The 26,869-nt window shown below is 40.4% G+C and overlaps 1 protein-coding gene across 1 annotated transcript in view; it reads left to right on the top strand.

Annotated features, from left to right (window-relative positions):
- Positions 1-26,869, top strand: part of pmfbp1 (polyamine modulated factor 1 binding protein 1) — a 220,747-nt gene that overhangs the window by 25,800 nt on the left and 168,078 nt on the right. Inside the window, exon 2 of the mRNA XM_082161301.1 lies at positions 26,601-26,686. Within this exon, the coding sequence (XP_082017427.1) occupies positions 26,612-26,686 (75 nt within the window). The 5' untranslated portion in view covers positions 26,601-26,611. The remainder of the gene's footprint in view (positions 1-26,600; positions 26,687-26,869) is intronic.

Raw genomic sequence — 26,869 nt, 5'->3', positions numbered from 1 at the left:
TGATGAGTCCTCCTCCATTAGGTAGCGTCGGCCTGTGATGTATGATGTATGCGTGGCAAGGCAGTCTGATGTTTATTCATGATTTTAAAGGCAATGTCTCAGTGAAACCCTCTGATTTCCTTTTAAGGAACAAACTTTGTGAGATTGAGATTTCAGTTTAAAGGAGCAGAGCACTGTGTCCTGCAGCGATTCAGCCCCGCTTCTTTTCCTCCCTCTCTCTTTTTAATCTTCGTTTCTCCTCTGATATTACCTCTGACAGATTTCATTTACTTGACCACCTCAAGTAAAAAGATCACGTATAGTTATAATTCTGCTAGCTTGTTTTCTTTCTATGCCCACTCCTATCTGAAAGACTTTAAACTATTTAAATGTAACATGTTCATATCTACAATTTTCACACAAGCTACTGCACGTTTTAATGAGCTTTAATGTTATTTTGTATTTATTGTAAAATATAGCAGAGATTAGTGGATAGAGGTGTAATATGGGGTGATATAAAGACATCAAACTGGGTTCAGACCATTGTTACCATGATCATACAGCTTTTATGCCCTGAACATGTGTTCTATTACTCTATGCTTTTAGCTGAACAGCTGTTTCAGTTTTGAATGTCTTATTTTATATGGTATTTTTAATAATACTATTAAAAATTAATAAGCTTTTTGTTGGTGTGTAAAAGGAATGTTTGGCATTCAGTACAAGTTTCAGCATCTGTGGCATGTTATTTACCACAGAAACAACACAAATAGTATACTGTAAATACATCTCATTTCTTGGCGTACATCACTGAAAGTAATGAAGACTTGCAGTTCATTAAGTTAGTCAGATGTTGATTCTGTAATCATTCTGATGGATTTAGTTCATTCAATAAGGGCTGACTCAGAGCGATTAGCTTGTGAGTTCATTAATCCTTTCAAAGCGTTTATTAAAAGATCCGGCTCATGCGAGTGAATCAGACTACACTACTAGACAACCCAATAACCATGTTAAGCTAATAGACCTGGTAACCTCAACTTGATACAAGGTTGGCAGATTTCTTTTGCAAACTGAGGAGGGAGCTTGTTTCCGCCACTGAATTATATAAAAAAAAAAAATGTAATTGCAACTTTTTATCTCACAATTCTGACTTTTTTGTGTGATTATAAACTTGCAATTGCGAGTTAGAAAGTCAGAATTGTGTGATATAGTGGCAATTGCGAGTTAGAAAGTCAGAATTGCTAGGTATTATAAAGTCAGAATTGTGTGATATAGTGGCAATTGCGAGTTAGAAAGTCAGAATTGTCAGAAATAAACTCGCAATTCTGATTTTTATTAAATTTTTTTCTCAGAATTGGACTTTGTAACTCGCAGTTGCAAGTTTATATTTCACAGTTCTGAGAAAAGAAATCAGAATTTCGAGATTTAAATTCACAATTGTGAGAAAAAAAAAAGTCACAATTACCATTTAAATTGTTTTATTCCGTGACGGAAACAAGCTTCCATAGTTAAAATGGTTTCCTATAGCAATTGTAAGCATGCCACTCAATAGACCATAATTCGTATTAAACCTGGAGCATTCTTGTAACCTGGTGCCAGTCATAAGTCAAGATCCAACATAAACTTGCTTGTTTACAGAGAAGCAACCCAGAATCTGCTTTAACAACTGTAATGGGCAAAGCTAGTCCCTATTTGTCATGTAAATGACTTTTTAATGATAATTAAGCCACATCCATCCATCACATCCACACTGACTCCTCCTATATTTTCCAATAACCGACCAGCAACGCAACAAATGCGTCATAATGTAGCAACAAAGGGCAGGAGAAACATTAAAGATCTAAGCAGAGGCAGACAAAGCCAGACGTTGTTGTATTGTTCGATGTGAATAAAAGTGGCGAGGCTACAGCGCCACCTGTCTCCAGAAAAAGCCTATAATAAGCTTCCACACGGAGTTGGAGAGCCTCATTGTCCACATATACACGCTCTCACTCACACACACGTGCATGACAAATGGCCTCGTGCCGCCAAGCCACTTCATGCTAATGCCTGTTTGGTGTGTGTGTGTTTGGCCGAGTGCCTCTATTTGCATACGCCGAGCAGCGAGTGTCCCGGCACCTCGCTGCGTCCTCCTCTCTACCCTCCCTGCTATGTTTGGTGTCAGAGCCTCTGGGATATTAATAAGAGCCCTGTTTTATTTTCAGGGGCTGAAAGCGGTGCAGTGGAGCGTTAGTAAAGGGAATCCGTCTCCTTGTGCTTAACATATGTAATGCCACACTAATCAGCGTCAGCTCTGCCGCACAGCGGCCCCATATTCACACTGATATGATAAATAATGCAAATGTGGCCAACCACCGCAAATGCCAGAGTGAGCCAGGGAGCAGAGAAAGCGTGCCGAAGACCGAGAGCCGGCGGAACAGAATGATTGTTGTGCTGTCAAATTGATTTGCATGATAAAGGGCAGCCTAATTGCAACACTTAGCTGTGGCGTCCTGATAATACGCTACAGGATTATTAAAGGACACGCGGCGACTCTCCTTTGACTTGACTGAAATACGCTGGACTTTTTGGGAGGCACCGACTTGGAGCTGTTTGCTGCCACCACTCCCTGTGTGAAGCCTATTTGTTGACGCCACACACTTGCAATCCCACTTAAATGCCTAGCTACATGTATTTCTGTTTCTTGTTAATTTCCTGTCACATGGGTGGGATCGCATAGAGTGGACTGAGGTGGGTAAGGGGAAGAAGAAAAGGGCTTTATTTTATTCCTTCTTTGCTTTTTTCACTTCCCTTTCCTCATCAATTCCTTCCTTTCCTTCCTCCCTTCTTACTCTAGTTCCTTTTTTTCTTTTCTTTCTTCATTCCTTCCATTCTTATTCCCTTACTTTTCCTCCTCTCCTTACTTTAATTTCTTTCTTTAGACTTTATTTCTATCTTATGGCGCTTTTCCATTACCAGTACCAGCTCAACTCGACTCGACTCGTCTCGTCTCGGCTCGGCTCGCTTTTCGCTCCGTTTTCCATTGCAGATAGTACCTCCACAATAGTACCTGGTCGTCATAGCGACGCTGCAGGAAACTGCCGTGACTTAATCTTTTACGCGAGACGCGCAAGATACACCCGCTACCCACACACACAGGACAATGGAGGAAATCGAGTGTATGCTGTTTTTGGATGTTTTTGTTTTTGTTTTTGCTGTTTTTTATTCAGGATACTCCGTCTGGCGCGTGCAATGATGACGCAGTGAATAGTGACGATTCTCTCTGACCAATCAGCAGTCTGCCTTGTTTTCACGTCACATTTTAGTATCGCCTCGGCTCGCCTCAGCTCGCTTAGAACCTCGCCGGAGGTGGTACGAAAAAAAGTACCTGGAAGCAGGTACAGGTACAACTTTTACACAGTGGAAAACCAAACAGAGCCGAGTCGAGGCGAGGCGAGGCGAGCCGAGGCGAGCTGGTACTGTGTAGTGGAAAAGCGCCATTACACACACACACACACACACACACACACACACACACACACACACACACACACACACACACACACACACACACACACACACACACACACACACACACACACACACACACACACACACACACACACACACACACGCACGCACACACACACACACAAAACCTTTTACAACAGCTTGTCACTAGGGCAGTACCCTCAATGGGACATCTTTGTACCTTTATACCACTTTTTTACCCCTTTTTAAAGGTTCATAGTAGTAACTTAAGGGCACATATTCCTACTGTAAGGTACTAATATGCACCTTTAAGGGGTAGATAAGGTACACAGTTACTTTTTAAGGGTATTGCTCCACTGACAAGCTGTTGTACAGCTAAAGGTACAATATTTGCAAGAGTGCATGGACATAAAGAAATAAATGAAGAAAGGATATTTTCTTCTTTCCTTACTTTTTACGCTCCTTCCTTTCTTTAATAATAAATGATGGATGTTTCAAATTAGAAAACACTGTAGAAAATCCAATTTAGTCTCAAGTATTGGAGGAAAGAAAAAAAAAAGAGTGGAGTTCTGTATCATTGAGCCAATCTTTAGCTTTAATGCTCACAAAGGGGCCAGCACTCTATGATTTAATGTGGCTTGTGAAAATGGCCGCCATTATGTACACTATTAACAAATCAAGTGCTGTGCTATCCCAGAGTGAATCTGTGGCACTTATGCCATCCGCTTATGATTTATGGACCCTTTATAATCAAAGCGATTGTAGAACACTGGAAGTTAAAGATTAGTATTCCAGTTTCTGCTATTTTTAATCAAAGACAGAACAAAACGTTTGATCCAAGGTGGTTTGCTAGTAGACCTCAGCTCCACAATCTGGTAGTCTAGCTGATCAACCATCCAGACCAGCAAATTACTTTAATGACCAACTTGGATCAGCAAGAATCTATGCAAAACTAGCTGGAATTTAAAGATCTAGTCTTGCCACTTCTCCCTTATGTGCTCTGCCTTCTTCCTTGTCTAGATATTCCAGCTCTAACGCCTGCTTGCTCACTCTGCTGGAATCCTAATGAAGCCAGCATGACCAGCGAGCTTCAGCCAGGAGGAAGTCTGGCTTTTCACTCTTGCTACAGATTGGTTAATATCCCTGTGCACCACATTAAAAAAATAAAAGGAAAAAATGGGCATTCCTATTTAATGAACCATTTCCTCAGAACAGGGACACAAAAGCCAAACCATAAAATTGCAGAGAGTGCAAGGCATAAAAGCAGTGTACGCTATAAAAGACACATTTCCTCTTTTTGTTCTCGCTGTGATAGCAGTAATGCTCGGCGATCACTTTGAAAACACTGTTAATTCTTTTGGCCAAAGTGCAGAAGGAAAAGTTTGCTCAACTCCCTTTAGCGCTCAGCAATGTCCATATGTCCATAATCTTGAAAGCCTTAAAATACTTATTTTTTTCAACCCTACTTTTATGCCTCCCGAAGGAACTTTAGGAGAGACTGGATTCAAGGCAGAATTATCTGCTTATATTACATAGCCTATCCACTACAAAATCTTCAGCCAAGGTAAGAGACAGATCTAGCAAAGCACTAGTACATATCAATACTAATAAAAATGCATGTACTGACATAGTCCTCAGCGTCAGGTGATGTATTAACACTCTTACAACCGTCTCCTCCTGAGAAGCAAAGCATAAAGCCCTCTGTAGGTCTGACACCCGCAGTCAACAAACACTCACACTCTCAGCTCACACATAAACAGGTACAGCTGCTCTAAAAAAACAACCCGCCTTTCATACACTTCATCATAGCATGCAGATGTTTTCTAAGTCTTTTCACACGTTAGAAATGGCTTCTACATCCAAGGCCACAGCTGTGTGGATCTAATGTCCCCCCCTCCCCTCGCTTTAATGAATGACTCTCAATTGTGAACCATGTCAGCTCTATAAAGATTTGGCTTGGAAAGGGGACAGCTCTGCAGAGTACATGTTAGTTTTATTTACGTTGAGGTTTTACTTGTGATTCGAGCTGGGCTTAAGTGGGTCTCCTGCGTTTTGTATTTAAGCAGCTACAGATGGCGGCCTGTACATCTCGGGGTTCCCATGTTGAAATTGGCTACCACATTTGAGAGGTACCTCTGACAGGAATCCCCGAAGTTGCCAAAAAAGCTGCAAGATGCATTTGCTCTGATCCAATTAAGTCTGTCATTGCCCTTTAAGTGAACATGTGGACATAGCAGAAACATTTTTGCAACAGTCAGAGGTCATCTGCCAGAACCTCCACTCATGTGTTTGGAAAGAGTCTTCTTGGCCTTTCTCTTGTCAGGCGTGCAGCCCGATCTAATTTGGTGGGGTCCGAGACTTGGATGCCGATCTCCTGACAGAACACGTAATTTGGAGGGGTGACAGGCGCTGGGCTAGGACTGAGTGATTCAGCAGGACACTTCGGCTTTATTAGATCAGTCCGGCGATTACCCATCACCCCACATGCACTGGCTGTGTTTGTAGGAGCCTGGCACACACGCAGGTGTCAGTTTGAAAAGCACAAGTCAAATGCGATAGAGATGAGGCAAAGCAATTCCTGGCTGAGCATTTTTTTGGCAGTTTTAGCTGTATGAAAGATTAGCCTGCTTATTCTCATGTTGTGTTTGTAACATGAAACTGTGATTATGCAAGCTATGCTCCAAAACCAAGCGGGCTGCCTTCCTATCAACAGCCTAATTGTGCAGTTGCCTTCTAAGCAAACAACTTTTTTTAAGTGCTCTGTGTAAATGTACACACTACACAAATAGCACTAAATGCAAAAAAGCACAAGAGACTGAACTCACAATTGAACTAGCAAAAACTTTAACAGAGCTTGGCTTATACCTAGACTTACACCAAGTGCTCATATTACTATGAATGGGAGATTCTCAATTTGGTGGAATATGTCCCACCTTCTAAATAAAAGAGCCAATCGCCATTTGGTAAAGTCATTGTTTCGATGGCAACCAGAGCTTCTAACACCAGATGCAGTGAATCAGTCAGTGTCCTGAGACGAGTGCTTAGGGCTGCACATGTGCATTGCTATTTCAGCTGAAATATACACTTTTTTTAATGCTATTTGAGCATTGGAAACAACATTTATGGGACAATTCATGCCAGATTTTGTTGCTGATTTTGCTTTAATATTTAAAAGTATGATAAGCAGTCACTAGCATAATTTATGTTTTTCACCTGCTCAGTTTTGCTTGGAACAGCATGACTATGCTGGTCCGTCAGCTAGACCAGAACTATACTAGCTCTAACCAGCATAAACCAGCCTGGTCCAACACAGAATTCTAAGGTTTATGTTGGATTTTTCCACACTTTTTAGGACTTTCTCATTCAAATAGATTAGACTTGGTCTTGGTCTCTTAATCTTAAAACTGCAGTCCGTAACTTTTGGCGCTCTAGTGGTTAATAAACAGAACTGCATGCGTCTTGCATTGTAGCCGGAGCTACTTCTCTCTGTTTATGTCTATGACAAGTCACACAGGTACTGGGGTACTTCGCAGTGGTATGACCCGAACCAGTCTAAAATAGTCTGAATATAAACACTTATTATAGGTGTACTGTGGTGATTTAGGATAAGACAAAAACACGGTTTGGAAAATGGTTTCATGATGTACTTGCCCATTATAATTTTTTTTTGTAAATTTTGAACACACAAAAAGTTATGCACTGCAGCTTTAAAAAGTCAAACAAATACAATTAAGTGAGACAGTCCATTGTTATTCCGCTATAATTTAATACTAGGATTATTACTGTATCATGTTAGCTTAGCAACATGCTAACGTCAAACTGTTTTTTCCCGATAAACATACATGTATTTTATGAAAAAATATGTAATTTAAAAATGTTCTTGACACCACAATCTTGAAGTCACAATGCATTTTGGGATTGTCTAGATGTAATGCTGCTTTATATGGCGAAAACGTCTTAATGGTGCCTTTCTTTTGAAACAGGCAGCTCCCTAGGTTTTGGAACAGAGCTACAGGCAAACACAACACCATGTAATGTAGAGCTCAGAGGCAGCAGGAGTTTGTGTTCAAGATCGCACCCTGGACCAGATTATATTCTGATAAGTGCTGTCCTTAGCCTTCTCTGCAGCAAAGTGAAGCAGGTTGAGTCCTTTGATTTACTCACAGCTTATGGTGACTACAGTCTACTGTGAACCAAGCCAAGCTACCCAATCATGCCACATGTCCCGTGGAAAAGAAGGGTTTTGAGCTGTGTTTGGGGAAAAGGAAGATGTCTGCCAGCATAAGGAGTATGGCCCCAATAGAGAGAGAAAGAGAGAGAGAGACAGAGAGAGAGAGATAGAGTGTGTGTTGACTACAGGCATCCTCCTGCTGTAATGAGAGCATGAGCTGTCAGAGGTGCGTATGTAATGACTCCCCTGCCAGCTGCTCAGTTCAGGCCCTGCGGGACGACATGCAAACCTGCAGATGCGAAGACATACACTCATGCACACTGCACCCACACATTCACATTACAGACAAACTTCTGCCCTCCCCTCTTCTTGATGAGAGTCACAGATTGATGTTTCTGCACACACACTTACAGTACACAGTTCAAGTTTACCATATATATATATATATATATGTATATATATATGTGTGTATATATGTATATGTATTTGTGTATATATGTTTAACATTTGTTTGAAATAAGATTATAAATTGCGTTCTTCACTTATAGTGAACAAGACTCAATGATCACAAAAGGCTGCAAGTAGTCGGCAAACATTCAATAGCACAAACCAAAAGGTTAAAATGTTAAACGGGATATTTTGTGTTTAAGTTAATTAAAAAAAAAAAAAATGTTATTAAGTTAAGTCTTTGCTATACAGCTTCTTCAGAATCAGGACAATACTGTTGTAAATGTTGAGTCTTGGTGGTTAAACTAGTTGAGGACAGTGGCACACCATCTTTCAAATCACAACATGTTCCTCTGTTATTGGATTTTGGATCTTGTCTAGTGCTCCTGGCCACTGCACCAAGCTATGATGGCGTGTTTTCAGTCTTAATGCACCTGTGACAGCTCTGCCAAACCTCAGCCAAAAAGCTCCTAACAGCACCTGCTTAGCAATGTCAATTTAACTAATTCATCAAGACAGTTCTCGCATACCAACGTGAATGTCAAATGCACTGCATATTCAGGCTACAAAATGAACAGCCTGCTCATGTGGGAGCTGCAATTTTATAGATAATGCAGCACAGATGACGTATTTTCCTGACTTGCGTTTTTAGCATTCTTATAGCCGTCGTATTTAAATTCCACTGCTGGGTTCCTAAATCTAATAAGCTGCCTTTCTATATAGCATTTTAGGGCATCATATACAGTAGGTGCTCATTTAAAAAAGGCTGTTCCAGAAGGTATGCTGTAACATTATGCAGCCTTCTATGATGCCTCATTTTGGCTTAACTGTAAGGCTGCCTATAACAGACGAGGCAATATCAGAATCCAGTACAATTGGCTCAGTGAAAAGAAAAAAACCCAAATGGCAGAGAGAAGCAAAAGGTAAACTACACAGTGAATATACTCATTTTGGTAACACTTTATAATAACTTTAATTATTTAATCATTAACAAGCATTATATAATAAATATAGCTGCAAGCAGCAATTAATGGGATTCAAGCGCTTTAAGGCCTTTAAGCACATGCGTAAAAGGGTATTATGTTTTATTTAGCAAGCATGTAACCACTTAGATCATAGATGGAAAAGACCATTTACAGCCAATACAGTCAATTTACTAAGCAAATACATGGTTTTTCAGTTATAGCGCCACCTATGGTCCGATCTTCATAAAAGTCTGCATTTTAACAGTTATAGCGCCACCTATGGTCCGACCTCCATAAGAGTCTGCATGCTTTAAAATCATGTTGCATGTGCTCACCTAATTTCATGAAGCTTTGAGTTCTCATTTAGGATTTATCAATAGTTCACATATATTCACATAGCTAGAAATATTATGATGTTATGAGTTAATAATGTGTTAACATGAATAGTATGTGAGGTGCTTAAAATTACTAATTCGTTTTTTTTCACAACATTTGTAAATGTAAGAAAGTGCATTAATATATGAACTGAAGTTTAATGACATTTGTTAGCATTCAGATGTACACTAACGAATAAGCTTTTGATTAATGTATAACATTGTTCAAATCATTTATAGCTTAGCAAGTGCGTGATCACATGAAGTTTAATGACATTTGTAAGTATCTATTAACATTAAATAATGATATCTGAATCACTATGTAATGTTTAATAAGTTCATTAATACATTAAAAAGCACATTATCTCATATTTCTAGCTATTTGAAAATATCCACTAAGCATTTTATTAATGAAAGTTATAAAGTGTTACCCATATTTTTCATTTAAAACCACATTTATCATTAAGAATAGTTTTGTCATACTGAAATACAATATTTTAGCCAGTATTTGTTTGTGCTATGCATTTGTTGTGTATTGCATTGTCATGTTAGCATTCTATCGTATTAGAACCAATGTGAGTTCTACACTGAAGTGACTGCGTATTTAGAGCGTTCCAAATCAGTCACTTATGAGGATGTACTTTTGTTAGCATGTTTCCTTAGAAAGTCTACCTATGTAGGCATAGTTCCCATCAATCCTCTATAAACCAGTTCTACGACTGCCAATAACAGCCCTTGGCCCTGCATGGAATGATTGACAGTTAACCTTCATATAAGTTCAATCTGTACAGTTAGTGCAGGTGACCTCTGCGGCCTTAGCAACGGTGTATTAATACTAATCTGATAAAATTACCGGGACCCAATTAATGCGCACTTGTGCAGGCTGGTGCCTGGGAAGCAGTTAAAGAGATGTTACTGCTCTGCTGGTACTGCAGAAGGACTGCGGATTTCTGCGGCTGGAAGTGCTATCCCTGCAGCCTCTGTCTGGAAATGTGAGAGGCCAGGAGGTGAAAGCATCAGCATCCAGGAAGCTTGTAGGTTGGCTTACAGTGTCCCTGCTTGGTCTGGCTCAAACCTCCCCACTCAGCTCCCTCATTAACTGTGTCGAACAAAAGGGGGAGAGGACGTTGAAAAGGGCAGTGTTTTAAGGTCACTTAAGAAAAATACAGCCACAGTTATGTGGCGAGAGGAAAGCATTGATCAAACTGCACATGCTTTACTCTATTTTTTTTATTTATTTTTTTTAGGAGAAAAGCCACTCCTCTTTAATACAACTACGTGCCGGTATTTTTAGCCTGCCTGATGATGCTGTGCATTATGGCATTTTAACATTAACACAGGCTGTGTGTGCTCTCTTAATAGTGTCAGCGCGCAGAGGTTGGCGACACAAAACCATTGATTGGCTGTATTTTTGGACAGCTGGATTTAAGTGGATTTGGGCCTGGATTTAGCAGAAGTGTCTCTGAATGTAACAATATATCCAGCCAAAGACATGGATGCCTGTGCCTGCCTACTTATATCATGTGACCAGACAACCTTTACTGCTTTTAATATCTTCAGTAACCCATAAATTAATGTTCTGGGCCTAGCCTAAAATAACACATACAGTATTAAGCTTGCAGTGCTCTATGCAACAGAATAGACACTGCAACCAATGTCCCTTTTCCTATTATAACAATCACAGGCCGATACAAGTTCAGCTCCTAGTGGCGACAGACTATCTCCAGAACTGTCTGTCAAAATGAAATGGATAGTTCACCCAAACATGAAAATTCTGCCATCATTTACTCACCCTCAAGTTGTTCTAAACCGGCATGAATTTCTTTCTTCTGCTGAACACAAAAGAAGATATTTTGAATAATGTTGGAAACCATTCCACACCATTTTTGGGTGAACTATCCCTTTAAGTTTCGGTAACATCTTTTAAATCAGCAATGGTATTTGACTAGGGAGGTATCATACTTATTTCTTTAACTCAAACCACACTAAAAATGATTATTTTTCCAGGCTGGCCCAGTTAATGAATGCGTGAAATCATAATGAATCGCATTCTAGAGTAAACAAACAGCAATATCTCAATGAAAAAGGCAATTGGCTCTATTAACTGAAAGAAACAATTCTGCCATATTGAGTGTTATGATTTCTCTCATTCATATTTCTACAGGTGGTCTGTGTCTCCTCCACCCTGTATTGTCTCAGCTTTCCTATTTGTGAGAGCAATGTGTGTATGTAGTAAAAACCGTATGTCTTGATGAATAACAGCACAAGCTTGGGCATTCAAACTGCACTACTTCTAGAATCATTTCAAAATGAATGAATAATAAAACAAACAAACTATTAATTAAAAGTACAATGTAAAAGCAAACACAATGGCAGTGCTGATTTCAGAGGACTTTTGAGTTCATGCTTGACTGATGCAACATGTTGCTTAAGTTGGTGTTGCTAATCCCCTTCCAAACCCGCTTAAAATCATAAATGTCCAATATAATTTATATATTAGTCTGTTTTAACCTCACAGGGAATGCTAAATGGTCTCTTGCTGAGAGATCTGTCAACTCTGTAGATAAGGAGAACATAGCACTACTGTGCCTGACAAGGTCAAGAGCTTCCGAAAGGGCAGCGTGAGCCAGAGGCAGTATTGTTGGGAGCAGGTAACTGGGTTTTGCCATTGGTTGGTGGCAAAACCCAGTTACCTGCTCCCAGCAATCCTGCCTCTGGCTCACGCTGCCATTTCGGAAGCACTTGAGTTAGTTAGTATGACCCTTCAGTGTCGGTTCAGTCTAAAAAAGATGGGAACCTGACCATGGCCTACGTTACTGATGGGCACGACCCAATGAGATGATCACAAATTGAGCACTGGACTTTGCAAAATGGCATTTGTTTCCCACTCTGCACTGTTTTGTTGCCTAATTTATTACACTGTCCCAAGAACCAATTTGATGTTATTTGTCAGGATCTACATCTAAAACGGATATGATATTGCTTGAGATGGTTGGTATGCCACTCTGCTTTTGCTAGCTGTCATAATATAGAGGCACTTTGAATGGGAGACGTCTGGAGCATAAACACTGTGCCTGCTTGCACTTGAATTTCTTGAATTTCTTGTGTTTTTCTTTTTTAATCAGAGCAGCAGATAATTAAACATTTTGAAAGAGGTCAGAGAGGAAAAAAAATGGGAGTCTGTTTGCTCTGAGAAAGATTACGTTCGCCTACTGTAACAAGAGCATAGCTGCAGCTCCAAACAATATTGCTTTAGTGCAGGTCTGCATAATAAAGAGGCTGCTTATGCATATTAATGAGGGCACTTTGCATAATGTCTGCTCCATGTGACATGCACAGCAGAACACAGACACTGTGTCAGTTGTACTTTACTTAGGCGTTGCTTGAATAATGTTATTTTCATCCACATTGTTCCATGCAAAGATCTCCAGTTTAACTTCCCCCTCACCCCATCTTAACTTCACTTGCCCCCACGGCCATGCCTTTCCCCCATTCCGACACACATGCGCGTCTCTAAAAACATATGGTAGAATTGTGTGTGTGATTCCAAACGAGGTCCTCGTTACCACCCCCCCACCCCCCTTTCGTTCGTGCAAGCTTTTGGAAGAACTACAGCGACATCTGCATGTATCATGGCTCAAAAGCGCCAAGCAAATACCCGCTGCAAGCGGGCTCTTTCTGCCAGGCTGCCGCCCCTTTGCCCCACAGCTTTCATTAAAGCTTTCATAAACATGGTTAATTGCGCCATTCTGCATCCTCTCAGCATTTGCATATGCTAAGAACCACCCAAGGGCACTTAGCAGGTGAGACGTGGGCAGGACGGGCACTTTTTATGCCGTTTGCTATTACATAAGCTAGTTTAACGAAGAACAGAATGTAATGTAATCTAAATATGGATGTAAATATTTTTTAATATACTTTTTTTTTTTTTTATCCTGTGCCACATGAAAATAAATTGTATAAAAATAAAATAAATATTTTTTATAGTTATGGCTTCTGTTTGGCTCTATTTTTCAAAATGTATAAATGTATTTACTCTTTATATGACTTAGCCTATAGATTTTTTGTTGTTGTTGAAAAAGTGCCTACCAAGGTTCATAAACCATGCCGAATCATGCTTTCGTTTTCTTGCATTGACAGCCTCTTCGTCTTATTTAAGTGTGTATACGTTTGTTTACATTCACGTGTTTGTGTAAATGTGCATATGTGTAAAGCAGCTGTTTTATCTATTCTTTCCACAGGACATTGTGCCAGACATAATGACAGCGAGCACATTTAACGAGAAACAAAAGGATCAATTTTGCCCAGTGATTTAATACAGGCAATCATAGTCTCGGCAAGCATACTAATTATGCGCATAGTTTGCTTGATGGGTGGTTGGCAGAGGGGGCAGATGTGAGCAAGTGTTGGATTTGTTTCATACAAGACGAAAGCTTGTGACAGAATGCCCCCAGCAATTCCCACGCTTTCCTCCCAACCCCGAGTTGCCAGTCCCCCGCTTCCTGATCTCGTTGGTGCCCGGTGCCAACTTCTCACATTCCCACTTCTGTATCCAACATATTTGATGTTTCACAATAGCAACAAAATGCCCCAGGGCTCCTTAATAAACATGATATTAAAAAGTGTGCCTTTAAATAGCAATGTACAAGATAACATTACACATTATAAGTACAAGTATTTCCTTTCTGTGTAAAAGTGGCATGTTTTGGCCTTCTTTCGTAAAAAAACAAAAACAAATATATAATTCCGATGATTACAAACAGACGTATCCGCATTCACCCAGCACATAAACAGTACTCTTGTTCCTTGGAAGACGCTCAATTAATCCGCATATGACAGGCTGAGCGAGCCCCTCCTCCTCTTTTTTTTTTTTTTAATTAACGTTGAATTAAAATGAATTGGCAGGATGCCGGAAAGCAGGCACACAGCTTTGAAGATTGCCATCGCATAATGAGTCGCTTTCTTTTTTTTAACACTTTGTGCTCCTCATTTCCCCACTCCCTGTTCTCCGCTGCCAGTTGCCAGTGTGCCTTAGCGATTTAATGATATGCAAATGAAATATGCATAAAACCATTCTGCTGTACGATGATTAAGCGCTGAGGACATTAGCAGGTGCCCTGCCATAGGCTCTCTTGTTGTCTCCTCTCCATTTCGCTTCGCCCGCAAACGCCACCTCTATAACAAAGCTCAACACTAATAACAGCAGAAAACTAACCATTTTAATAATGACGGTAATATCCAATCGGCAGAAATTTAATCCCATGCAGCGTTTGTCTCGCCCATGTTTTGTAATATCCACATCCAGGGAAAGCAGAGGTCCTTGGCATTTGAAGGATTTGGCTGCAGTGAGCAGGGAGAGAGGAGAGACATGCTGGGTTTTCCTGGGGAGGACTTGGGAGAGACTAGCATAGCAAAGCATTGCAGTTGCTTTTCTCTGCTTGTTTGCATGTGGTATTATGTGTATGTTGGCTCACAAAGAAGGAAAATATTCTCCCTTTCTTTTCCTTCTGCCTCTCCCTCTCCCCCCTCTCCCTCCTTGTTTCTGCCAGCCAGTTTTTTTCCTCCTTTTTTTTTTGTAATCCATTTGTATAATGAGGACGAGACGCAATTAACTTCCCCTGTGGAATTAAAATAAAAGACAGATCATCCAAACCTCATTAGCTCCAAACGATTATATCCACACGTGTTCCGCGGCGACAATTAAAAAAAAATACACACACAACAAGAATTATGAATTAAAGCACTAATCGCATGTGCGACAAATGCTTAATCGATCGCGCTGACGATGCCCCAAAAGATGCCACCATTGCCCAGCCTATCCTTCCTGGTGGCAGCCTTGGTTCTGTCATCTTGGTGGTTGTGCCAAGGCAGTGTAGGAAAGCACAAAGATCTTATAATCCCTCCCTTTGGATGACTTCTTCAATTATTCATATTCCACAACCGTGCCCCTTTGTCCAACAAAAATCGAGAGGCATGAGAACTGGAAGTAAAAGTTTGGAGTATCCACTCGTAATTAGCGCACGCTGATGAGCCTCCTTCCCCCACGCTAATTGCCGATTTAATTTTCGCTGTGCATTTTAATCAGTGAAAACGAACTTGGGCAAATCATCCGTTCTCGCTGGTTGCACCGCCGCCCGTAGTTGGCTGTGTGCCCGATGCCCATCGTCTTTGCGGAACCAGGGCGACGTTCCTCCTCCGAACCCTGCAGGTACCAGCTCTCAGAAAGGTCTACTACTTCTGTGGTCGATTATATATCTAAAACATAAACAAAACGAACGGGAGGAGTTTGCCCATTTCTTGATTGGGTGGCAAATAGGGGGCATGCAAAAAAAAGTGGGGGCTGCGGAAAACGTTCCCACAGCCCCCCTGCCCCATTTGGCAGAGTTACAGGCAGGCTGGTCTGGAGGTTACCGCCTCCCCAAAGAGTCTGATAGTGTGATTATGTGCCCCCTCCATCAGGTTCCTGCTTGGCTGTTGTGGGTGGCACCCCCCTTGTCTCTTGTCTCCCATACGGGTTGATGGCGTAAAGAATCTACAGTCTTAGCCATTCATCTCCCTGGTGATTGCTGTGAATGTAGATAAATCGCAAATGCCTGCCTCCTCCTTCCCTCTTTGGCATAGCTTTGCTTGCTGCTGAAGTGGAGTTTCATACTTCTTGTATTTCCTCTTCTTATTTTGCTTTTTAAAAAGTCGATATCGAGCCACACCTGAAAAAGTCCACAAAGCGGGGGATTTTTTTTCTTCTTTTCTTCGTTGAACGAATTAAAACGATTAGCACGTCATTAAGAGAAAATGCATTAATTAAACCCCATCTGGCTAGTTGATTATAATTTTATGTGCTGGCTCATTAGTATGCATCCTCATGTTTGCTGATTCTCTTTCTTGCCCCTTTTTTAGCTTTTCTAAACAGCTGCTGTTCTGCCATTGGCACCGTCCCCCAGGTCCTCTCGTGTTGAAAGTCGATTGGTAGATTGGCAGCATCTGACGCCGCAATGCCCGTGGTAGACATTCTTCACTGCATTGGTTGGCAGGCGGTTGACAAGAAGTGGTGGTTTAAATAGAGCAAAATTAAATACTAAAGGGGGGTGCGGGGTTGGCACAAAAAACACAAACACCTCCCCTTTTTGTATAACAGCTTGCTGCTTTAGTTTTATTTTGTCTTGTTTTTCTTGCGCCAATTTGTTTTCATTTACAGCCACCTCGTTGCCTTATTGAATCCGTCACGCTAATTAGCTGCGCAAACTTTTCTGTTTAATTAGTCAACAAAAGCACCACCGTTGTCTTTGTTTGTTCTTGATTCCAGTTATCTTTGCCAACCGAGCCGCATCGGGTACGTACATGTTCACCTTGTCCATCATTCCGCAACAGATGCCACTGCAAAGATCCTGGCATCGTGTTTAACAAAATCACCTTAGCATCTCCAGGAAGCACATCGCCGCGGTTCTGTAAATGTTGAAATGTGCCACATGTATCCACCCGTCTGCAGTATGGTTGCCAGCAAGGAAGTTGGCATGGCATATGCTGCCTGGCTGGCAGACTGCCTGCTTGGCACAGGGAAATGCGCAGTAGGAGAGAAGAAAGCAAGGAAGAGAGAGGGAGGCGCTTCCTCTTGCCCCGCCTCCAATGCCTTTCGGTGGACAGCGCCACCATTGCCATTTTGTCCATAAAAGTGTGGATACACTTTGTACCTTTCCCGTGGGTTAGTGCGGTATTCTCGACTGCCATTGGTGTCCATTACGATGGCATGCAAGTTTACGCCGCTTGTGTTGTCTTTCCCACTCCGATGCCAGGCTGGCATTATCGACTTCTTCCCATTCTTAAATTCCGCTCTGAACATCACCGATGTTCCGTAATCACTAGCAGCAGATGGTATTCCCCTCCTTTTCCTGTTTGCTTTGAGTTAAGGTTTAGCCTTGTTCTCAAGAACCCCCACCAGCAATCCTACTTTTAATATTAGTTGTAAACACGCAGCTTAAAAATGACCGTTCTCTCTTGCCAAAATGAACCAAATGGCATGGGTCTTCATGTATTTTTCGTGTCTACCCGCCTCCCCCCCCACAGCGAACGCCAGTCCGCCTTGGTGCTGCCACTGAGTGGATGGCACCGTGCCAGCTTTTCCCTGCCACAATCCGCATTCGCAGCTTGTTTCTCGCGCTCGCCCATCCCCTATCCTCTTCTTGTCTTTTCGCACCCTCCCCTCCATCGCTTTCAGCTCTGCCAGCACATCCCCCCCCCCCAACTTTGTTCCATAAGCCTGACATTAATTAACATACGGGTTAATTGATTCTAAGAGCTGATGAATTACTCGCAACATCTGTCGTAGGCTGGCTACCCCGCTGCCCGCCCCACTGCACCAGTACACTGGCATCGCCCGCTTGTCTACTTTGCCCTTCACTCCATGGAGGTGCTCAAAGCCCCGCAGCCCAGCATCTGAGGTGAGCAGTTTCCCTGCTCCTCTGTACGCTGGAAAGGATGCTCCTTATTGGACTATAGCTGATCGCAGTTGACGTTTGCCATCTGATCCCTGCGGAGAATGTTGCATGGCATTTTGTTATAAATAATCAAAGTCCTCCTCGTAACCACCTCCCACCTTTTTTCCCCTCTCAATCATGCTTATATACTCTCTTTTCCTCATCCACTCAAGTTTCCAGGGAGACAGGAAAGATATATATATTTTTTGGTCTTAATTTTTGATCAAATTCAAGCTATTTTCCATAACCATCTGATCAGTAACAACACTAGACGAGTGCGCCATTTATTTTAATCGCCGTTCTGAACTTTTCATCTGCACTTAATTATCTTCCGTCTTATGTGAGCACCACTAGAAACGTTTCTGCAATTTACCACTGAATTAATAGTGTCGTCATTTTTTGATTAATCAATTATCAGAAGCGTAATTATGAAATATTGCACGACTTACATCTTCGCTTTTTTGTGTGTGTGCGTTGCTCTATTTGGAGCTGACGATGCTAAAAACACAAGGCTGTTTTGAATTTTTTAATCATGTGATTTCCCCCTCAACTCAGTCTCCCCTCTGTAATTAATTAGTCTATGGCATTATACTCGCATGCATAATTTCACTTACTCATTAAGATGGATGTGCATGTTAGCGCATTAACTTGTCTTATTTTTGCACATAATACTCAACCACACCATTTAATTAGAAAATGTAACCCTAGAAGATCAAGTTTTGAATTGGCTTTATCTGTCAGTATTTCATGGCAAGTATTTCCTTAAATTTTTCTGGGAAGCAGCATGTGTTTTGGGACACTGGCACACACGACTCGACTCAGGCAAAGATCGATGCAACATTCTTCCCACTTTCTCATCTTTAAGCTTTTTTTCATTATTAAATAAAAAGGAGCACAAGGCTTCTGAGGCAACAAGAGGAATCCATTATGCAAATCGCATGTTATTTGCATAATGTCTTATGCCATGAATATGCAAATGAAGCATATAATTTATGAGTGCCTGCATCAGTCTCGGAGTGTTCCCATAAGTTACAGAGAAAAGATTTATTTTTTATTTTTTATTTTTCGTTCTCTCTGTTCTACTTCCCAAACTAGCAAAGATGACAAGCACGGAAAACAAGCACAAAGTGCATTCTCACAGGCTATGTACCATCAAAGAGTGAGAAAGCTTGGCAGCTGGTGGCTAGGAGACAGGGGAGGGGACGTGGGGATGGCAGATATGGGGAAACTGGCACAATAAATTGCTTTTCAAAAGGGCGGTAGCAGAAGGCACTATTCTAAAACAATTGAGCATGTTAGCACGACACAAAAAGAAAGGGAAATGCAAATGTCAACAAGCCTCATTTAGGGGGAAGTTGGAAGTTCCCCACCGTCCCCCCACACTATTGGGTGCCGTCCTGCCCACTTGGCTGGGCGTGTGCCCCTCTGAGGAGCTGCCAGCTTTGCTTCTTTCCCCACAGGAGTGTCTGCGGAGTCATTCGTGATGTTGGCTGCGTACTGCAGCTTAGCTAGAGAGAGGGAGAGAGAGAGGGACGTAGAGAGAAGCTTCATGAGGAAATGTAAATGCATGAGTACGTAAGTATGTGAGAGCACGGGCTCCTCCGGCACCCAGGAATGCCAATGCTGCCTTGGCCAGCACAGCGATGCTGAGAGCGGGACCATCGCCGTCGTTGTCGTCGGGCATTCCCTGCTGTCTGCAATCTCGCTAATTCCATTCATTATTACCTTTTGTGTTTGGCTCCTCGCAATCACTGGCCTGTTTTGCATACTTGATCGTGACACACTGTTGTACAAGAAGAGGGAGGGTGTGTGGTAGGAGGAAAAAATTGTCTGTATTTTGTTTTTGGTACAGTTGACTGGAGAAGTGATAATCGTTTTTCTATGTTGTTCATCGCAAGGCCTCCTTTCAAAGCGAACGAACTTCAGATGTTTTTTCTCATCTACTGTCAAGTTGGGATTCTTCAGGACAACTTCAGGATTTTGCCCGTTTGTTGTGTCTGGAACTACTTCCTTTGGATTGGGTATGAAGTTGGCATGACGCTGTGCTCGCTTTCCAGGATAACTCTTTGCCCTGGGGATGTTCTCAATCCCTTTTGTAATATTTCCACAGAATTATACAGCCAAGTGTGTGCTTAACTGCTTTCAGAGCCCATTGTACACTACATGACTGCTAAGACTGATGATCCAGAGGTCGTGTGGCAGTCTGGCAACTGCTCGGAGCAGTGCGTGGGCATCTGGATGGGTATGAGAGGATTTTCGGAGCCTGAGTGTACGGGGCTGGAACTCTTGTCCTTGGTTTCAGATCGATCTGATGGCTGTGGCGCTCTGTCTCGGCAGGTCTCCTGCTCTGAGATTCTGAGAGCCATTGTTAATTAAAGCGACGAGATCATTATCCACATTCATTTCATTCGCCTGGAAATTTTTGCTTTAAGATATGAGTTCGTTTGGGTGATGAATATTAGCGTGATGTAATTGGGAGATTTTTTTTTTTTTTTTTTTTTTGTAATAGCAATTCCTTTTCTTTTTTTTCTTTACATCGCCGTTAAGCCTTCATCTTAATTATGCAGAGCAGACGTTTCATTATTCGCTTGCATACTGATGAGATTCGTGGAGAAAATGTTTTTTTTTTTTTTTACAGCCGTTTCTTGAATTAATGGTTTATGAGAAGATGTAGCCTATATTTCTTTTACTTTTTACATTTGTCTTTTTTTTTCTTTAAAGAACATTTGTTAAAAAAACACGAATGGCATTTTAATGAATACAGGACATTTCTAAACTGTAAAGCGGGATTTATACAGAACAAAAATAGTGTGACTGTTACATCCTCACAATTATCAAGCATTTTCTGTTTCACATGATGCTTTTGTAAGCATATGTATATGTATCTTCATTTTGTTAAACCAAAGAAAGACAAGTTTTAATGTAGTTTGGCTAAGAAAAGGGATTAAAGAATTTAAATACCTCAAATGATATTTGTTTTTTTTTTTCTTAAAAATAAACACTGACATTTCTTAAAGTCAAGAAGAGAAAGACATACAATTTGAATGAATAAAAATGCTTGTTCATTTAACTCTAACATGAGTCAGCAGTTCACAAGGATGCTAAACTCTTCCCTTAAGATGGCAACCAAGAGGAGAGACATTGGAATAAGAATTAAGTTAAATGAAGTGAAATAAAATGTTGTCTGTCAATGGTTAAATGATTTGTTCTCTATCTGTGCTTGAGAATAAGTCATCTGTGCTTGAAGATCTGTTATGCAGAATTCTGTGGAATTAGCTAATATAATAAAAAGAATTCTATTCTACAAAAATGTTTTTTTTTATTATTGCATACAATAGTTTTTGAATAGAAAAAATTATTAGAAAATAAACATTAATTTTGCTAGTGTAAACATTCATAATTTCTACAATAAGATGGAAACATTCTTCATGATAGATCACAATAGTGTGTCAGGTTAACATCTTTTTGAAGTAATTTTTATGCACTGGTGTGCAACGTAATCCTTAAACCATACTATATGAGAACAATACACTTGCATACACAACAAAAAATGCCCCTATGTGCTAGTGAAAATTAGCGCTATATTGGGATCGTGTATAATTGTTCAGTAATTACAGTTCGTTTTTTTTTGTTTTTTTTTTACATTGCCGTGAAGCCATTGTCTTAATTTTGCAAAGCAGACAGTTCATTAATTGCTTGCATACTAATGAAGCCATTCAATCAAACCTCTTCTAGCAGAAAGATTAACATGCTTTATAAAATCACCGCACGGTAATGCTTTTAATCCGATATTTTTAGATTACAGTTTCATGGAAATAGTTATCCTCGAAATAAATAAACTAATAAATAAATAATTAACAATTGTGTGGTTTTTTTAATATTAATTGACTCTCTTTAATGTTAAAATGGACTCACTTTTGGCGAGCCAATTTTAATGTGTACTGTACTAACACACTTTCAAATTCATTTATCTTTTAACGGAGAAGTCGAGTGTGTGGCCTTGATTGTCTTTGTGTAAAAAGCATCTCTAATCCTTACTTCTGTGTAGCTTGTGTACTTGACTGCTCTGATCAGAGCACACTAATGAAGATATATACACAGTGTCTGGGAAGATGAGAGCAGCCGTGCCAGCGCCACGCCGCTTAATTGTGTGTTGTGCAGTTTATTATCAGTATTAAGTAATACCAGGTTCACACTGTTTGATTTTGCCCACGATTTGGCCATCAGAGATATTTAGAGAATCCTAAAAGATGCCTCTAATCCTGGGCCATCTGAAGTCTTTGATTGCTAGTTTGAAATGTTCGCCGACAGCCGATTAATGACCATTGCAATCAAATTTTACCTCCAACGAAATTCTGGCAGTGTCCGAAGTTTTGAGGCACAGTCCTGCAGTGTCACTTCTCTTACGACAACCGTTGAATCAAAATCCAATAGGAGACAACAACAAACCACCACTTGGGATGCCAACGATTAATCGACGATCGATTAATTGTCAATAATAATCTAATCGATCAAACTTAATGGTTGTTTAAGTGAGGGCATCATTAGAGTGCGTAGTTTTGAGGTGCATGGAAAAATTAAGCAAGCGCGCCGTAGATATTATGAGTGTATTAACGTCTTCAAACCGTGCAATGGATTAGGTAGGCTAGCTGTTTATTAACATAATTAACCAAGGGTCTAAAAAAAAACCCCAAACAAGTGATTTTACTGCTTAATCAAGACCTCTCAATCTGAGTGATCAAACCAATCCAAGCGTACTCCAGCTGTAGAACAGTCTCCAGTTGGTCTCCACACATCGTCCCTACCCACTACACCCACCTACCATACCCAAGATCCAGTTTCCATTGGTTGAACTTTCAAATTGCTCTGGAAAATGTTCTCGCCGCGATCAGATCCCAGCAGTCCTGTAGCTTTAGCCAAGCAGCATGTCATTTCACTCTGCTATCTTAGCGTCGTCTTATGTTGTTTTTAGACTCGTTCGAGACCACCTGCTCTAAATAAAGATATGCGATCTATTATGCTATTTTGTGAAGCTACAAACCAAAACGTGGTACAAAAGCATCACATGCATATTGTTTACACTGTTTATTTCATACTAATACTTGGTATAGTTTGGTCTCTAACTGAAACAAATATGCTTGTTGTAATCTGCTAGTTGAGACGTTTTCAACTATATATGAAGTCTATCTGTTCTGTACTATGATTTTACAGTTCACATTTTGAAATAAAGCAATAAAGCAGTTATTTTTTCATGCTATGAAAAAACTAGCAATTCTAATATGTCAGCAGCACTTGTTAACTTATGGCCATATGGTCATATATAAGCTTCTAAGCTTTAAAATGCCTCCTATGTATTTTGTGTTGGTTGTTGAGTAACATGATAACTTAGTAGCGCCCCTGCTTCATATTCGGGAGGTTAAGGTTAACAATGAATCTATTATTTGATTGTTAATTTTAACAACGATCAATTATGGGAATTTATGTAAATTGAAGTGACGTGAGGGCCAAGTATGGTAACCAATACTTGGAATTTGTCCCCTGCATTTAATCCATTCAATTTATCAGTGATTTTGATCAGTGAACACACACATTGCAAACCGTGGACACACACACCCGGAGCAGTGGGCAGCTATTTGCTGCGGTTCCAGGGGAGCGATTGGGGGTTCGTTGCCTTGCTCAGTTGTGGGTATTGCTGGAAGAGAGCGCTGTTCATTTTCCTCCCGGTGTTGAGAACCAAACCTGTGACCTTCGGGTTACAAGTCCGACTCTCTAACCATTAGCCATGATCAAAATTAACACTGAAGATTGTTTTTGTTTGCTAGCCGCAGTCTCACAGTTACCGAACATGTCACAGATTGATAATGTAAACACCGGATGAGTCTTCTTGCGTGAGTCCGTTTTTAGCACATCTTGACTGCCGTACCATCCGACATTATGACAAATGAGATCCCACAGTGTGACATGGCTTACAGCTGGGATCATGTTCGTACAGTCTGACAAGCAACAGTCGTAAAGGACTATTATAAATCGTACAGTGTGCACCCGGCTTAACTTAATAGTCACATTTGTTTATTTATGAGGTATAATATATAAATACCTAATATAATGCAGAGATGCAAAATCAGTAGCTTTTGTTAGTTTTCAAAAGTGGAAATGTTTTAGTTTAGTTTAGTTTAGTGTTGTGTTTCATTGCAGTCTTGGCACAGCAGGAAGTGCACAGGCCCTGACACAGTGGTGATTATGTGTGCAACCCAAGTCAAGTCAAGTCAAGTATATTTGTATATCGCTTTTCACAATACAGATTGTATCAAAGCAGCTTCACAGTATTAAATTAAAATAATACAACAAGGTTTGTTTCAAGTGGAATTTATTGATTGATAAAATTAAATTAAATATCCCCAAAATATCCCCAACTGAGCAAGCCAAAGGCAAAGGCGAATGATATATTAATTTAATTCTGATTAGATTATGTTGTTAATAGGCACTTACCTAAAGCTAAAAGGAGTTTCGTGCCTCTGACAAGTGCTTTTGACCTCTGAATGGTATGCAGAAAACACTTGAGTTTTGCCACAGACTTAGTCTTTACAGACTTTAGTCCCACCGCCTAGAGCTAGAATGCTTCAAGCGCCTCCATACTTGAAAAACCGTGGAAAACTTTTAAAATGGGAAATGAGGGAACAAAAGTTAACTAACATGAACGCTTATTAAATAACATTAACAAAGGTTAATAAATGCTTTAAAAATATGTTGCTCATTGATAGTTCATGTTAGTCAATGCATTATTAACTTAATGTTTATAAATGAGACTTTCATGTAAAGTGTTACCTTAATTTCTGTAATAAATTACTCACCCTGTCATTCCAAACCAATGGGACTCTCTGTTGCCTAAAACACAAAAAGAAATATTTAGCACAATGTCAAAGCTGCTCTTTCCCTTTAATGAAAGTGATAAATGCTGACCATAGATGTTCCTGGTCTTTATCCACTTTTATTGTATGAAAAAAATTTATAAAAAAAAAAAATGCTTGGACAGGGTTTGGAACAACTTATGGCAATTTATTGACAATCTCCCTTTAAATAAAGAAGGTAGTTATCCGCCTTCTTTACTCAGTCACAGATACGTGAATGGGTCGAACTACAAGATGACAGAAATATCAGAACCCCTGTGACACTCCTTTTAAGTTTTCTGCACTTTCATTTGAATTAATTCATGAATATAAAAAAGATGCTTTTAATGAAAATGATTCAGGGTCAGTCTCACACAATTTCTTTAAACTCATATATGTCCGGGTCTGAACTTTTACAACGTCTTCCATTCATTACAGTTCGGCTGGCCGCTTGAGATGTGTTCTTTTATAAGAGTGAATGAGGCATGGTACTTGATTACAGCCAAATCCATGCGCGCTCCTTCACATTTGCTGTGCACCTTGACCCCTCGCTGCATGTCACTTGGCTAGCATTTATTTCAGAAGATGCTCTCCCATAAAACTGGCAATCTAGCTTCAGCTGTGAAGGTTTTAGCATGCTGAATAACAGCTTCGTAGAGCACAAAGACACAAATAGGACCAGGCTATGAATAATTGAGGTGGCCCTTGGAAAAGATGGAGATTGGTGCTCTCTGAAAGGACCTAGACTGCTCTCTGTCATGGTAATCACATAAGTGACTCAAAACACTTCAAGTAAACAATCATCCATTCACGGGTAGATAGAGAGGAGCAACTTGCTTTGTGTTTGATATTTGACGTTCAGTGTGCTCTTCACATGTAGGGATGTACACAACTACATATTCTCAAAATCAAGTCGGAGGGTTTAGCACTTGTTGACGTATCCATTTGCATGTGTATGGCTGTAGCGGCAGTGCTTTAAAGAGGATACATTTAAGGATGCGACTTGACCTAGATTTCCGCACAGTTTAGCTGTTAACACGCTAATTAAAGACTTGCTACTAAAATATAAACTACAAACTAGCCTAATCAATTAGTCAGCTGTTGGTTGACTAAAGTTATTGGAGGAGCACTGAGACCTTGGCTGTCTCTTGTAAAGCCTGATACTAATTGCATGTGATTGATTTGTTTCAGAAACAAGTGCCTCTACCTACATCTGCTGTTTACACGACACCGTTTTCAACTAAAAACGGAAAACTTTTGGCATTTTGGCCGTTCATTTACACGACTACAGCATTTTGCGTGCCTAAAAACGCAAACTTTTGAAAACGGGTTTCAGAGTGCAAGTTTTTGAAAACGGTCTCAGTGTAAACAACAGAAACGCGAATCTGACGATGACGTCATGCACATGTATATTACAAATGTATATTACGTTGTCGTGTAAACGTACCCTAAAACACCATAAATGAATTCACTGCAGATTCCAGCTCAAATGAACACTAAAGGCAGTAAAACGGCAACAACTTTAATTTTTCATTTCCACAAATTATGAGCACAGGAGCAGATTATGGAATAATAAAGATTTATTTTCACGCCTTATGAACTCAAACCCCTTTTACTATAACACATGATTTATAAACTAATATTAACGTTTACATCACATAACCAGCTAGAAGCAACATTTTTTGGACAAATTAAGCCATTGGCACGTTTTTCCGCTTGGACTGGGTTGATCTGAAGTTAGCCTACTTTATGTGAGTTATTGCTGACGTATTCATTTTCATTTAGCTAAACCTGAACACTGATCTGGCATCTCTCTGTCTCCCTCTCCCCACTACTAGTTGTCTGAGATATGATGGAATCCAGTCGGGATGTTGTACTGGAGCAGCCTGAGGAATCTCTCTCAGATCAAAGCACCAAAGCTAAAGTAAGTTTCAAACTATTGAATTTCCATGAAGCTTGAATCAGCTTTCTCTGTTGTTCCAAACCTTACTGAGCTGCCTCACTGTTTACTGTCTGTCTTACTTTTCTGATGAAGTAAACTTGCTCGGTAGCTCACCTGGTACAGCACTGCACTTGCGATGCGAAGCACTCAGGTACGAGTCTTGTG

This window comes from Leuciscus leuciscus (genome assembly GCF_965113295.1).
Source record: "Leuciscus leuciscus genome assembly, chromosome: 2".
In the NCBI taxonomy this organism is placed as follows: Eukaryota; Metazoa; Chordata; class Actinopteri; order Cypriniformes; family Leuciscidae; genus Leuciscus; species Leuciscus leuciscus.
Note: the sequence above shows the minus strand (reverse complement) of the source record. Positions and strands in the feature narration are given on the sequence as shown.